Raw genomic sequence first — 14,179 nt, 5'->3', positions numbered from 1 at the left:
ACTGCATGTGGACAGGGATAGGAACATCTCTCCAACACTCATATGTCGGAACTGCATGTGGACAGGGATAGGAACATCTCTCCAACACTCATATGTCGGAACTGCATGTGGACAGGGATAGGAACATCTCTCCAACACTCACCCAGTATGACATTATTAAGATATGGACCCCTGGCAAATAATTAAATCACAAGGACTCTGCTGTCATGAGTGGATTAGTCCTATTATGAAGGGGTTTGGAGTGATCACCCCAGTGCTTTCTGCCTTCCTATGTGCAGTCGTATGTGGACACAGCAATAATTGCCACCTCGGAAGCATGAAACAATCCTCACCAAATCTGACTTTGATCTTAAACTTCTCAGCCTGCAAGGAAGCATAAGAGAGAAGGCTGCATTTCTACCATCTACATACTACTCAACCTAAGCGACACTTAAATTATATTTGCATGAGCTTACTGCTAGAAATAGAGTTCCCAGATAGGGGCTCCCCAATATCAGCTCTAATATCCCTTCTACACAACAAATCTCACCAAAATGGAACTGCCATCTTCCAGAGCTCAGAGGTTATATAGGTCAGGGCTAAAGAGAGATGGCTGCAAAAATGGCTAGTCCCCAATGTCCAGAACTCTAGTCAGAGACTGTATTTTTGTTTCCCAGCCTCTCAGACCTGAATAATCACACAGAAACTATATTAATCACAACACTGTTTGGCCAATGGCTCAGGTATATTTCTAGCTAGCTCTTGTATATCTTAAATTAAACCATTTCTATTAATCTTTGTATTGCCACGAGGCTATGACTTACCGGTAAGGTTCTGGCATCTCCTTTGGCTACATAGCATCTCCCTGACTCTGCACTCTTTCTCCCTGCATTCAATTTAATTTTCCTGCCTACCTATATTCTACCCTGCCATAAACCAATGTAGCTTCTTTATTAACCAATGGTAGTAAAATATATTCATAGCATATGAAGGTGAATCCCACATCACAGAACCTCCATATGAAGATCAATACCTGAGGTGACTCAACAACCAGGGATCCTAATCCCTCTAAAGACTCACTGACACCTGGCCTAATACCTGGCCTCAGAAGACCAGAATCCAGAACTGCCACCTGGAGAGAATGCAACCTGCCCATGCAAAAGGGATTCCTCCCAGCATGGCGGCTCCATGAGGTCCAGATAACAAGGGGAAGCCCCACCAACTTCTGCATCCTGACCACGGGGGTCACAGATCATCAATCCTTGAACACTATTGATTAAAGCAGACATAAGTCTAACATATCTAAATGGAGGGGGATAGGTGCACAATGAGAAAAAAAAATCAATAAAAAAAATATGAGAAGCCAGAGTTAGGGAGATGACTTGGGGACTAAAATACTTGTAACCACAAAGCACGTGTGAAAGCCAGAGCCCTAATCCCAGCGAGGCAGGCAGAGAAGGGATCCCTAGCTAGCGAGACTAACCAAGTTCAACTGAAAGGCCTTCCTTCAGCAAATACAGCAGAGACGGAGGAAGACTAACACATAGCCTTGGACTCCACACACATGCGTGTGTGCCCCCACACAAGTATATCCACACACACAAGTATATCCACACACACAAGTATATCCACACACATACGAACACACACATGCACACATTCACACACACTCTCCCCACACACACACAAGTATATCCACACACATACGAACACACACATGCACACATTCACACACACTCTCCCCCCACACACACAAGTATATCCACACACATATGAACACACACATGCACACATTCACACACACCCTCCCCCCCACACACACACATCACACAAGCATGAAAAAAAAAGAGAACAGAGGTCACATTTTTAAAACCAGATACTTTTGTTCAAAATTAGTAGTAGCTTGCAGACATTGAGAGATAAAATTTACAGAAACATAATAAAAACCACTGACTAATCTTCTGTTCCTGCTCATTGCTCTCTGAGTATCTGTATTCACTCAAAATCCACACACATGCTTAACCCTTTAGTGTGGCTTTATTCGGGATGCAGTCTCTAAGAAGGGAATTAAGGCTAATCGGAGTTTTAAGAGTGGGATGCTGATCTGATAGGATCAATGTCCTCCTAAGAAGACACACAAGAGACTGAGTCTTAAATCAGAGTCAGTCCCTCCCTTCCCCTCCACCCCTCCCCTCTCCATTGCTTCCATTTATAATAAACTCAGCCTCACGATCTGTAGAGTAATCCATTTCTACTTACCCAGTCTACCAGCCATGGCATGTTGTTAGAGCACCCTGATCAAACTAATCCACTGCCCCCTCTTCTTCTTTTTTCAGTAGGATTATTACTAGGACAGAGTTTGAGTCAGTGCAGCCACTGACTCCACATGGCTGTGGGTGGGGGAGAACATGTTACACTTTTATGGCAGGGCTCTCCTCTGTACAGCCACATACAAGCTCGCTGGCAAAGCCAGCGATTCGTTCCCGGCAGCAGCAGCCCTACGGGTGTCTGATTCTAGCTTCGTGCATTCCCTCTCATAGCTCAATTGACAGAAGGAAAGTGAAACACTGACAAAGAAGCTAAATTTATATTGCCTTGTTCGAGAGTTCCATTTGATGAAAATGGGCTCCCATACTGGAAAATTATACATTGAAAACAAAACACTTAAATCTGCTGAAAAACCCAATTCCGAATGCCACTCTTTTAGTTAATAATCCTGAAGCTTCTGAAAAGGACAAGGTAGAAATTCCTGTAACTAATTTTGTCTTCTTGAGGCAAGCCATGCATTCCTCTCAATCTTTCCAGGTGGAATTTGTGAACATCAGTAAGATATAAACACTAGACATCATGAGATAGCAAGAGGGAAAGAATTCACAGGTTCAACACAGAATAAGCATCTGCCATGTCACTGTGTAAAGTTTTTACCTACATTATTTTTTTTATAGTTTGTTGCCATTTTAAAGTGAACCAATAGGTAAAAACCACATTCTTTATATTTTGTTTAAATGATGAACTGAACCAAAAAAACACCGAAATTATCCTGTCAAACTGTGTACAAGGTTTTCATATGGCCTGCTAATATTCTGTATTCAAAAACTAGGGAAATCAAAGACAATAGCCCTTGAATAGTCTAAGAAGTAGGAGAAGGAAGGAGAAAGGGAGCAAGGTGAAGGAGGGAAGGAAGGCAAAAAGGAGGGAGGGAGAGAAGGAAAGGAGGAGGAAGTAGAGGGGGAAGAAAAGGAAGGGGAAGAGGAAGAAGAAGAGGAAGAGGAAAAAGAGGAAGAAGAAAAAGATGATGATGATGATGATGATGATGATGATGATGATGATTGGTTGATTGATTGATTGATTAATTGGTTGGTTGGTTGATTCTTTAAACCCATACAGAAGAAATCTGGAGGATATCTGGTGACTTATTCTTTAAGTCTTCATTTGCAATTTAAGGGGAGCCTTTTATAAACAGCATTGCTATCAAATCAAGTATGGTGGTTTTTATCTGTAAGACCAACACTTGGGAGGCTAAGGCAGGAGGATTACTGCAAGTTTCTGGATAGTCTAGACTACAGAGTGAGACTCTTACCTCAGAACAAAATATCGGTCTTTATTAGGAGTCCCACAGTGCTAACTCTGGGGTGAATCATGTCCTGTACTTCTATGCCTATGTCTGCTGGAGAAATACAGAGGGCAGATTTCTAGCTGAACAACCAGGAAAGGGCGGTGTGCAAGGTTGGCCAGCAACATGTACTGATGGGACCATTTGCCAGCTCCAGGCTACGTCATCTCTGGGCTGCTGGTCTATTTTCTCTATTTCTGTTGGCTCTTCACAGAAACAGGAATTTCTTTCCTTCCACCATTCCTTCATTTTGCTCCCTGTCTCCTCCAGTTGAAGTTTTCAAGTCACTTAGCTCACTCCAGACTTCCGGCAGGAAAGAAAGAAAAGGTGGGACCTGGTAGATCAGATGTTATAATTCCTAAAAGCTTCCTGCATGAATCTGAGCACATTAGAGAGTGCTGGCCAAAGACACCACCATCTAGCATGCAGGCCTCCTATTGGACACGTGCACTATCCAATGTGGCAATGGGCTGAAAGAGCGGTGACATTTATAGAAAGCAGCTCAGGCATAGATGGGCTCTAGTCACCTCTAAACAGTGATTCCTGGCTCCCCAGAGGGAGACAGAAATGCTGACAGGAAAGGTATGCAGGAAGGCCTGTGGAAGGTCACAGACTAGCAGATCTCCCAAGCAGACACAATGATGAGGTCCAGGAAGAGCAAATCAGCTGCAGGGTGACATCCAAAGAATAAGAGGGAAGAGACTCAACTCAGTAGATACCAGGGCACAATGCCCAGGTTCCCAGCATGCCAACATCAGAGCGTCGGACACAGTGAGGGTCACACAGCGGAGGGATGAAGTGCCCTTCTCCCAGTATCACAGGACACTGAGCTGTCCCCTTCACACGGGTACCATCTTGGGACAGAGAGAGAGAGACAGCACTGAGGAATGAGGGAAACTAGAGGAGAGTTTGTAAGCAGGACTGGTGTGCTCTTGATTGACGGGTTCGGATCCCGTTTTCAACAGCAACAGGGCTTACAGATGAGGCAAAAACAGTTGCCGAAACTGTTTCATTTTTTTACCTTCAGAATAGTGTGTACATTTTATGCAGGCTCCTCCTAATGCCACTGATCTCAGGATCTCCACTGTGCACAGGTGCTGTAACAGAGTCTTATTTTAAGTGTGGTCTGTGGGCAGGGTACGTGTTACCTGCTCCTGCTTAGATAAGTAGGTGGAAGTGGGGACTGCTGAAGAGATTCCTGCTGCCATGTGAAATGATCTCATGCTGATCTGTGATTGGTGGACACATCTCACCAAATGGGGAAGAGACAGGGACAGGCCAGCCCAGCGGGTGACTTGCCCCACAATTCACTGCGCTGTTTGACAACAGTTCAACCAGCCTTGGCTGACTAAAATAGTCCCTCACCACAGACCGTTTAAGAAGGACAAAGGTAGATCAAAAAGGACAACAGGAGCGTGCAGTCCCAATGTGACACCAATCTCGAAGTTAAATTTGGGTGTTATATTTAGGATCGCCACCGAGGACATTCTACATAAATGATGTGTTTACGACCAAAAAAGGCAGTGTGTCACAGACTCAGGCAGATAAAATAAAAAGCAGTGACATTACTTTCTGCAATAACAAGGGTGGCATTTGCATTGCAGAGGGAATTTAGTCTCAGCCAAATATCGAAGTGCGTGTAGCGGATGTTGCTCCTTTTGATGTGACCAATTTCAAAGTGTAGTATTTGTGCTATCTTCTTGACTCTGTAGTCACAATGCCGTAAGCACCAGGAGTCTGGGCCTTGTTTTATATTGTATATGTTTAAACAGCATCATAAAAAAAAGAAGGCAGTAGCAGCAGAGATCTGCAAAAACTTTTTCCTTGCTTAGAAACATTACGAGCATGGTTTCAATTCGATGGTGATAGGAGAGGGGACTGAGGCCAGGGACCATATTAGACAGAACTGGAATCAGTGGAAGGAAGCAGCGTGCTCTCGGCATTTGAGCTGGACTCTCCCCTGCAGCCACGGATGCCACAGTCGGAGAATTAAACACCAACACATGTACTGCATCTTAGATGCACGGGCTGCATAAGTTGTCAGACACGCACCGTTCTCTGATGCTGCCACCACGGTTATAAGGCTCAAGAGGGAAATTTTTGCTTGTTTTTTATTTGTTTTTCCAGCTAGGGTTTCTCTGTGTAGCTCTAGCTACCCTGGAAATCACTTTGTAGACCAGACTGACCTTGAGCTCTTGAGCTCACAGAGTTTCACCTCCCTGTGAGTCCTGAGTACTGAGATTAAAGGCAAGTGCCACCACTACTTGGCCTCACTGGAAGGCTAATAGTTAACTTTTTTAATGAAATTTTTCTTTTTATTATGTTTTATGAGACAAAGGTAACTCAAATAATACCCCTATTTCAAGATGGTCTACTAATATGCAAATGTCCATCAAGAGCCTGAGTCTTTGCCAACTTCCCACCACATGATATCCAGTCATTCACCTCTGGACGGTACCCCAGCCGTAAACATGCCAAGTGCCCTTACTTTACAGACAAGAAAAATCAGAGGTACCAGGGGCTGTCTGCCCAGGACAATGCTGAAAAATAACCACTCCTGGCTATTGACCCTGAGTCCAGAGTAAGCAGTAAGCTAGAGCTACTCCTAGATCCATCAGGTATTTTCCGAGTGTAACAGTCATAGCAGCTAGTGCTACCGGGAAGGATGGGACTTCGGTAAAATATTCTGCTATCGGCCTTTTCTCTCAGTGGCACAAAGTCACCTAAATCTCAAGTTAGTTTTAAGACACGCATACAGAACGGTAGCTATTTTTCATTGATGATCAGATAGTATGTGAATTTTATATAATAAAAGGAGCGAAAATGGCAATCCCTGGTATACTATACGCAGACTGGTAAACAGCTACATTGGTGGTCCTTCATTGTCTTGGACCAGGCTTCATTAAGTCTACCAGGAAAGAACACTGGGTCCCTGATAGAGACAGGGTTGAAGGCAGTTAGAGCTTCATAGAGAGACCTTGTCTCAGACAGGGAGGGCGGGGGGGGGGGGGGACAGAGAGACAGACGGAGGGGGTTAGAGAGAAGGAGGAAAGGAGGTTGGAGAGAAAGAGAGGAGTGATATGGAGAGGGACAGAGAAAGGGGGGATGGAGAGAAAGAGAGAGGAGGGAGAGAGGGAGTGGAGAGACAGAGAGAAAGATCACCAAATCAAGGCAGCAGCCTGCTCATTCCTCTGACTCTTCTAAGACCCTTCCCCTTCACAGTTTCCCTCTGTGTTCTCCGGGTAACCTTTCTAAGAGATGAATAGAATCTAATCATTCATTCTTGGACAACTCCACATATCAGATGAACAGTCTGAACTTTCTCCTGGCACAGGAAATCCTACATCTTGCCTTTTCCAGTCTCCTGCTCCCCTCTGCCACTGTGGGAGGAAACTCCTACTCTCTTCTCCACACACATGGCCCCTAGCTACACTTCAGTCCCTTGAGAATTCCCTAGCAGTCCCCGGGATCTCCTGTTCAAGGATGCTCAGAAACACACCGAACCTCCCATCCCCTCCCAATCTTCTGAAGCCTCTTCCTCCTTTCAAGTTGTCCTACCCTCCCTTCCTGCCACCTCCACTGGCTTCTGTCCTCATAGCATCTTCCTTCTCTGGTCCAGCACAGTCTCTCTCCCTTAATCTTCCTTGGCACCAGCATGCACAGGGGCAAAAAGAGATGGCTGTGGCCATAGGTCATACCCCGGACGTCACGCCCCGGGATCCACAACTGTACTTAATAATCTCAAACAAAACAAAACAAAATAAAAAACATGATTTTCTCATTTCCACATCCATCATGGCAGCTAGTGCCCAAGAAGCTTCTGCAGGGGATAGAGCGTGGTCTACTTCTGCAGGCTGATGGAGCGTGGTCTACTTCTGCAGGGGATGGAGCATGGTCTACTTCTGCAGGGGATGGAGCATGGTCTACTTCTGCAGGGCAATAATGCATGGTCTATTTCTGCAGGGGAATGAGATATGGTCTACTTCTGCAGGGGATGGAGCGTGGTCTACTTCTACAGGGGATGGAGCATGGTCTACTTCTACAGGGGATGGAGTGTGGTCTACTTCTGCAGGGGATGGAGCATGGTCTACTTCTGCAGGGTAATGATGCATGGTCTACTTCTGCAGGGGAATGATATATGGTCTACTTCTGCAGGGAATGGAGCATGGTCTACTTCTGCAGGTGAATGGAGCATGATCCTGAGCTTGTTTCTCCACTGAGTTTTTCATGAAAGAATCAGATTAGGCAACATCAAAGAACCTAACCTGGGAAAGCGCTGCTTCATTGGAGCTTCCAACAAAACACTGCATCTACTCCCCTCTGCCAGCTTATGATGTTTGTAAAGAATTTAAAAAAAAAAAATCATATCATCTCACCATCTAGGCAACCTAAGGGGCTAAGTTTATGGACCTTCTACTTCAAGACACATACAAATAGTGAAAGTCACCATTAGTGAACCTGGATGGAAGTGACATACAACGTGGAACTATTACTTTTGCTAGTGTCATTTCATTATTACATAAGAGAGACACCACTTGTCACAGTGGGTTTGCACTTTGATGCCACTTCTTTTCAAATTCCTTGCTGTCTACCAGGGTGCTGAAGTCAGGGACTCGACCAAGGACATGAGTCACACCTTCTCCTCAGTCCTCACTGGATGCCTTCAGGTTAAACATTGCTGAAATGAAGGATGGTGGGACATTAAATCTGATCCATTTTAATTGCTAGATATATTAAGACAGCATTCACCTTCCTGTAAAGCTAACAGCACTTCCATCACTCAGGGCGTCTTCACAGAGGACCCTGCATCAACAGGTTTCCCATGTTCACACTTAAGAAATGCCAGCATTTCAGAAAGTGTAAGTTTGGTGAGACTGGGGCCCAGAATCGGCTCGGCCTTTCAGAGTTAATGGCAGCTGGACAGGCGGATTTCGATTGCTGCTGCTCTTATATTTGGTATTACTAACTACTCTCGCAAGTTAGAGGAAAACAAATAATTTTCAAATGCCCTAAACTGTCTGCCACTGTAGAGCACTTAGCACAACAATATTAAATTCCATGGGATTCAGTTCTCAATTTCCTTCACTGGTATGAATTGATACTACCTTTTCTCTGTATAAGAAGCCAATCAGGTTGCTGCAGAAGAAAGCATGACCCCAGGAGATCCTTTTGTTTGGCCACTGGTAGCCAGGCTAAGAGTTCAGATATATGGCTTTAATTACATATTGCATTTGGCAACAAAGCAAGGGCACAATGGCCACTACAATGCAGTCATTTACCAGCTCACAACAGAAAAACAACACCTTGTTTTCCTTAATTCTTGCCTTCATGGCTAATACACTCCGAAGACAAGGAAAACTGTAATAGTGTCAAAACCTTAGTGAAAAAACTATTCACCTAAATGAGCTACTTTAAGCTTGTCAAATAATTCTGAGAAACATGTTGAGCCAAGTGTGGTGGTGCACACATGTAAATCCTAGCACTTGGGGGCTGAAGCATGGTAGAGAGCTCCAGGGCGACCTGGATCACATGGAGAAACTGTATCAAAAATTAAATAAATAGGGCTTGGGAGGTGTCTCAGCACACCAATCCTGGCCATCTGAGTTTGATGCTTGATGTTCCTATGCTAAGAAAGAACTGGCTCCCACTGGTTGTCCTCTGATTGCCATACCCAGGCTATGGCAAGATATCCACCCCGTATACAAAATAAATAAAGGTAACAAGAAGAAATAAACACATGCATTCATACTGCCATCTTTACTACTGAAGGTACTATGTCTACCTTCCAAAGTCAGTGTACAGAAAGCACACCATTAACCCTGACAAGTGCTTTCCCATGTATGTAACTTATAAAAACTACCTCATGAGTTCACAGCGAGAGATTTGCGGGCAGTGTTTTTTGAGAGGAATGGTGCAAGATGTTATACTGTGCTAATAAAATGCTACAAAGTTTCTCTAAGGAATTGTAACTTAACTTCTTTTTTAATTATCTCTTTTAGAAAATTAGTATTCAGGGGATTGACTTTGTAACTGGAAGCAACTGTGTTGATTCTGGGCCACAACGTCTTCATATGACAATTGTACCTACCTTCCTGGAACCACAGACTTCCACAAAGCCACCCCTGTGCAGCATGCGGTGTCTAACACATCGTGGACTCTAGATCTCTTTACTTTCTTCCCTCTCCCACACAAAGCTCACCAGTCAAAACTCAAATGTCAAGCTGGCATTTTATTACACAGAGCATAGTGTGATGTCACCAGGTCTCCGTGTGACATAAAAATAAAATAGACCAAGGGTGTGGTAAGGGCACACTCTTTAACCCTCCCCCACCTTTCTCATCAATGCTTTATAAAAGCATATAACACATAAAAGCATCCACATCTCTCATTTGCTAAAATTCACACAAAAACTCTAAGCAGTAACTTCTGTAACTGAAATGCTAAGGGACATTCTCAAGTTCATGTATAGACCTCCAAAACCTACAATAAAAAAAAATTAAAATGGCAAAGGAATGAAGGGGTATGAAAACTGGCAAGCATAGACGGCCATGTAAATGCAGTTAGAGCATCTTTAGAAGAGGATGACACTTAAACATTCCATTAAGACTAAATTTCAAATCTAAAGAAAATGCCAATTAGTATTGTTTCATTGCTGCAAAGTAAACTAGGAAGTGGCACATTTACAATAGAAAGATGTCCGTCTTCCTGAGCAGCACATTTGGTCTTGAGTGCTCACTACGCATTGCTCAACTATGATAAGCAGCCACTACCCAAAGCCTCCCAATCAGAGGAAAGCCACAAGGCACAAGAACGGCACTGTTAATTACAGAGGCACCTATCCCAGTGTGCTGGGGTTCCTCTCAGCAACGACATCCCTATTGCAAAGGAACAGCTCAGAAGCAGATGTGAAACAACCAATAAACTGCTTAATTAAATTTGATTGGAAGGGATATTAAAGAGAACATCATACTCTTTCTTCCTCACCTAAAACATTTACCCGAAAGTCTATCTGATGGCTTCTAAATGGATTGGGTTTAGCAGCTCAAGCAGAAAATGGGGGAGGGGAGGGAGGACAGAGAAATGTGTTCTGAATTTTAATAGTATGTCACCCCACATGGGTGAGTCTTCACATGTCATCTAGGTGACTGCACGAACCGCAGCAACCGATACGGTGCAGTTTCTCTGCTCAACCCTGCATGCGATTGCAATAGCTCATTCAATATTGTCTTGACAGGGGCCTTCAAGGCAAACCCCAGCTATGAATGTCGGTACGACACAAAAATTACATAGATTAACCAAATCGTTCTAGCATGTGATAATGCCATAAACGTATACCCCCTAAATTTTTGTGTGTTGATGCATCGTCATTCCTCAATTGCTCCTCTGCCTTATTTCTGAGACAGTGTTTCTAACTGAACCCAGAGTTCACCAGCTCAGCTGGCCTGGCTACCTTGCAAGCCCTAGTAATCCACCTCCTCCACACTAGCACCGAAGGCACTGGTACACCTGGCTTTTGTAACACGGGTTTTGGGGATTGGAACTTGGATCCTCATGCTTGCAAGGATGCTGACTAAGCCATCTCCCCAGTTCCTCCCATCCATCCGTGAACTGAGATTAGCATCTTAAATGCTGAGATCTAGAACTTGAGGAAGGTAGCATCTCATATAAAGTTGGGCTACAATCAAATGCAAAAAAGATTTAACTAAATAAAACATACACTGAACAAAGTTTTACTAGCGCAGTCTGGAAAAGGCAGCAAGCACAGCTCCCCCCCTTAGGATTTAATATAAGATACTAGAAACTGGCCTTTCGGTTGATTGTACCGTCAGACAATGTTAAAAATGTACGCCTGCCATGTTCATACTTTTCTGTCAGTTTAATCCTTCTGTGTATATTTCAAAGGTACCTAATTCAGTACTATTTGAATTACTTAAAATCTCAGGGGTAGGGGGAACTCTAGGCAATGTTATTCAAATACAAACAGAAAACATCAACTACTCGATACTTTATAATAAAATTTTGCAAAAGGTGTAAGCCAAGCTCAAGCAATGTCCTCTGACAGAAAGTCATGTAAGCATCTTGACTCATTTACATATACACAACACATTCCTATACACAAATTCTAGGTTGTATGCAGTATTTAAAGAACAAACACATTTGTACATTCTCAATAAGGCAGGAAGGATCTCAAAGGATACAACCATATATACACACACACACATTAGAAAAATATTTTATATGCAAGGAATAAGAATCATTAAAGGGGGGCAGCACCAAAGTTACACACATTCCCTGTTTTCTCCTGTTGGAGGAGCTAAGACAGTCCAATTTCTCTGATCCAGATTTTTTTGTACTGGAGGAATTCCGGTCTTATCTCAGCCAAACAGATTAGGTGATCAGCTTTCAAAGTTACCATATATTTCTAAAAGACATACAAGCACATTTTGTTACAATCAAAAAAAAAATACCCACTTCAGCATTCTGATAAAACCTGAGGGCAGCGCTGTGATTTTTCTTTTTTAATCAAACGGATGCTCTTAACATCAGGTGCGTTGCGGCGTGCAGCTGATAGGACAGACAGTGTGTGCCTGACACAATGCTTTCTTTCAGTGCTTTTACCTGGTGATAAATTTGGTTAAGCAAAGACAGATGTATTTCTGAAGCAAGGGTACCATTGGGGAGGGGTAAATACATGGTCCCAAATCTAAGGAAGTGCTTTTCAAAGGGACAAATTCCCTGAGTCATTAAACAGGCTATCAACCGAAGACACGCTGTGCCACCTAGAGAAAAACTGGAAATTGTACATTGGTTCTTCCACTGCAAGCATTATTTCAAGAGTCTGAAACTTTCTCGGCATGACCAGTAACCCAGCCACAGTCCATACCAGCTCCCCACGCTGCAGAATCAAGATCTTTTGAAAAAACAAACAAACAAACCCTGCCTTTTCTGCACAGCAGACTGGCTTCCTGCTTCCTTGCCACCCACCCACGCAGCACCATTTAACCTCCAGCACCAGCTGGTGGGCACACTCAGGAAGACCCTGCATCCCAAAAGCCACTCGCTTCTAAAGCATCTTCCTTGAACAAGCCAGGGCAGGCTGGAGCAGAAGAAACAGGAGACTATAAACCCTGGTGGACCTTGACAGCCAGGAAGCCCTCTGGATCTGCACACCCCACAGCCCCATGGGGCCTTGTAGGAAATTTTGGTGCACACAGAGAACATCATATCCAGGTTACAGAGCTGAACTCCTGGCCAAACACTGCACAAACCAAACACCACAAAATGACAACAGAGCCAAGCATTTAGGTGCAAAAGGCCTTCAACTTTCCTCTCCGCGAGTCACTTCAAAGCAACGTGCCCGGTACACTTGTCAGGCCGAAGCATAAAAGGTCTGCAAAGCACCTGGCACCGAGTGCCATTTCTTACAAAAAAAAAATAGACGGTAATTATGAAAAGCCCGCAGTCCTGCGGTATTAACAAGAAAGCCGGGACTGCGCTGGGGCATAACTCATTTCCTAGGCAGTCACTACCAGTCCCAGACCCCTTGGCCTGCGGACAGCCCTCTCCGTCTCCCTTCCCCCTCCAGTGACCTATGGCAGCGCCCCCTTTCCACCCCCACACTCTTCCCCCTTTTCCTCGTTTTCCTCCTCCTTTAAGAATCTCCAGCAACTTAGGGCTTGGCAGCACCACCGTAGCCCAGCCAGAGGCGGGGACATCTCAAAGGCGGCCGCGGCAGGAGTAGGAAAGTTTGAAAAGTCACTTAAAACACTGCAAGATTCTCCCCCATCCCCCGCACCTGAAGCGCCCACCGCACAGACAGGAGCCCGGGTTCCACGTGCGAGCGGGACCGGGAGCTGCTGGAGTTTCTCTAGGTCCTCGCCAGGAAAAGAAAAAAAAAATCTTTCCCCAAGCAAAAAGTTGCTTGCTGCAGCACCGTTTCCCTGCCCCCCTCGGCTTCCCCCCAAGACCCCAAAATCCCTTCTCGGAATTCGCAAGGTGCCACCTGGTCGGGAGCGCCCCCCCCCCCCCCGCCGAGGGCTCGGCGCCCCTCTCTTGCCGGCCCGGGGACAGGTCTCTAGAAGCTGGGGGACCGGGAGGCACCCGGGGCGCCCGACTCGGCCGCCAGGCTCGGCCGCGAGGCTCACCTCTCTCCTGCTCCTCCGCCTGCAAGCAGATGGGGATGTTCTTCTTCCAGCCCGGCATGGTGTCTGCTCCCTGAGCTTGCTCCGGGGTTCGCTCGCTCACTCGCTCGCTCTCTGGTCGCCGGCTGCGGGGCTCGCCGCGCCTCCTGGCTCACGCCCTCCGGCCGGTCGCAACACGCCCGGGGCTGCTCAGCGGGGCTGGGGCGCCGAGGCGACTCCCCGACACATGGAGGCGACGCCGAGCGCCCCGCTGCTCGCCTCCAAGTCGCCGGAGCTCCCCGGGGTGGCAGTGGCGGTGGCTGGCGGCCGGGCCCGGCCGCGCGATACGCGGGCAGAGCGGGAGGGGCGGGAGGGGGGGGTGTCTGCAGCCGCGGTGGCGCGGTGTGGCCGCGAGGCCGGGGGACCCGAGCAGGCCGGTGCAGGACCTCCGAGCCCCCGGAGGTGG

At 45.8% G+C, this 14,179-nt stretch overlaps 1 protein-coding gene across 1 annotated transcript in view; it reads right to left on the bottom strand.

Moving 5' to 3' along the window:
* Positions 1 to 13,899, bottom strand: part of Grip1 (glutamate receptor interacting protein 1) — a 640,059-nt gene extending 626,160 nt beyond the window's left edge. The window contains exon 1 of the mRNA XM_041666725.1: positions 13,738 to 13,899. Within this exon, the coding sequence (XP_041522659.1) occupies positions 13,738 to 13,795 (58 nt within the window). The 5' untranslated portion in view covers positions 13,796 to 13,899. The remainder of the gene's footprint in view (positions 1 to 13,737) is intronic.
* Between the last annotated feature and the right edge of the window lie 280 nt (positions 13,900 to 14,179).

This window comes from Microtus oregoni, unplaced genomic scaffold, assembly GCF_018167655.1.
Source record: "Microtus oregoni isolate MIOR12 unplaced genomic scaffold, Mior012 000001F_ref0000356, whole genome shotgun sequence".
In the NCBI taxonomy this organism is placed as follows: domain Eukaryota; kingdom Metazoa; phylum Chordata; class Mammalia; order Rodentia; family Cricetidae; genus Microtus; species Microtus oregoni.
Note: the sequence above shows the minus strand (reverse complement) of the source record. Positions and strands in the feature narration are given on the sequence as shown.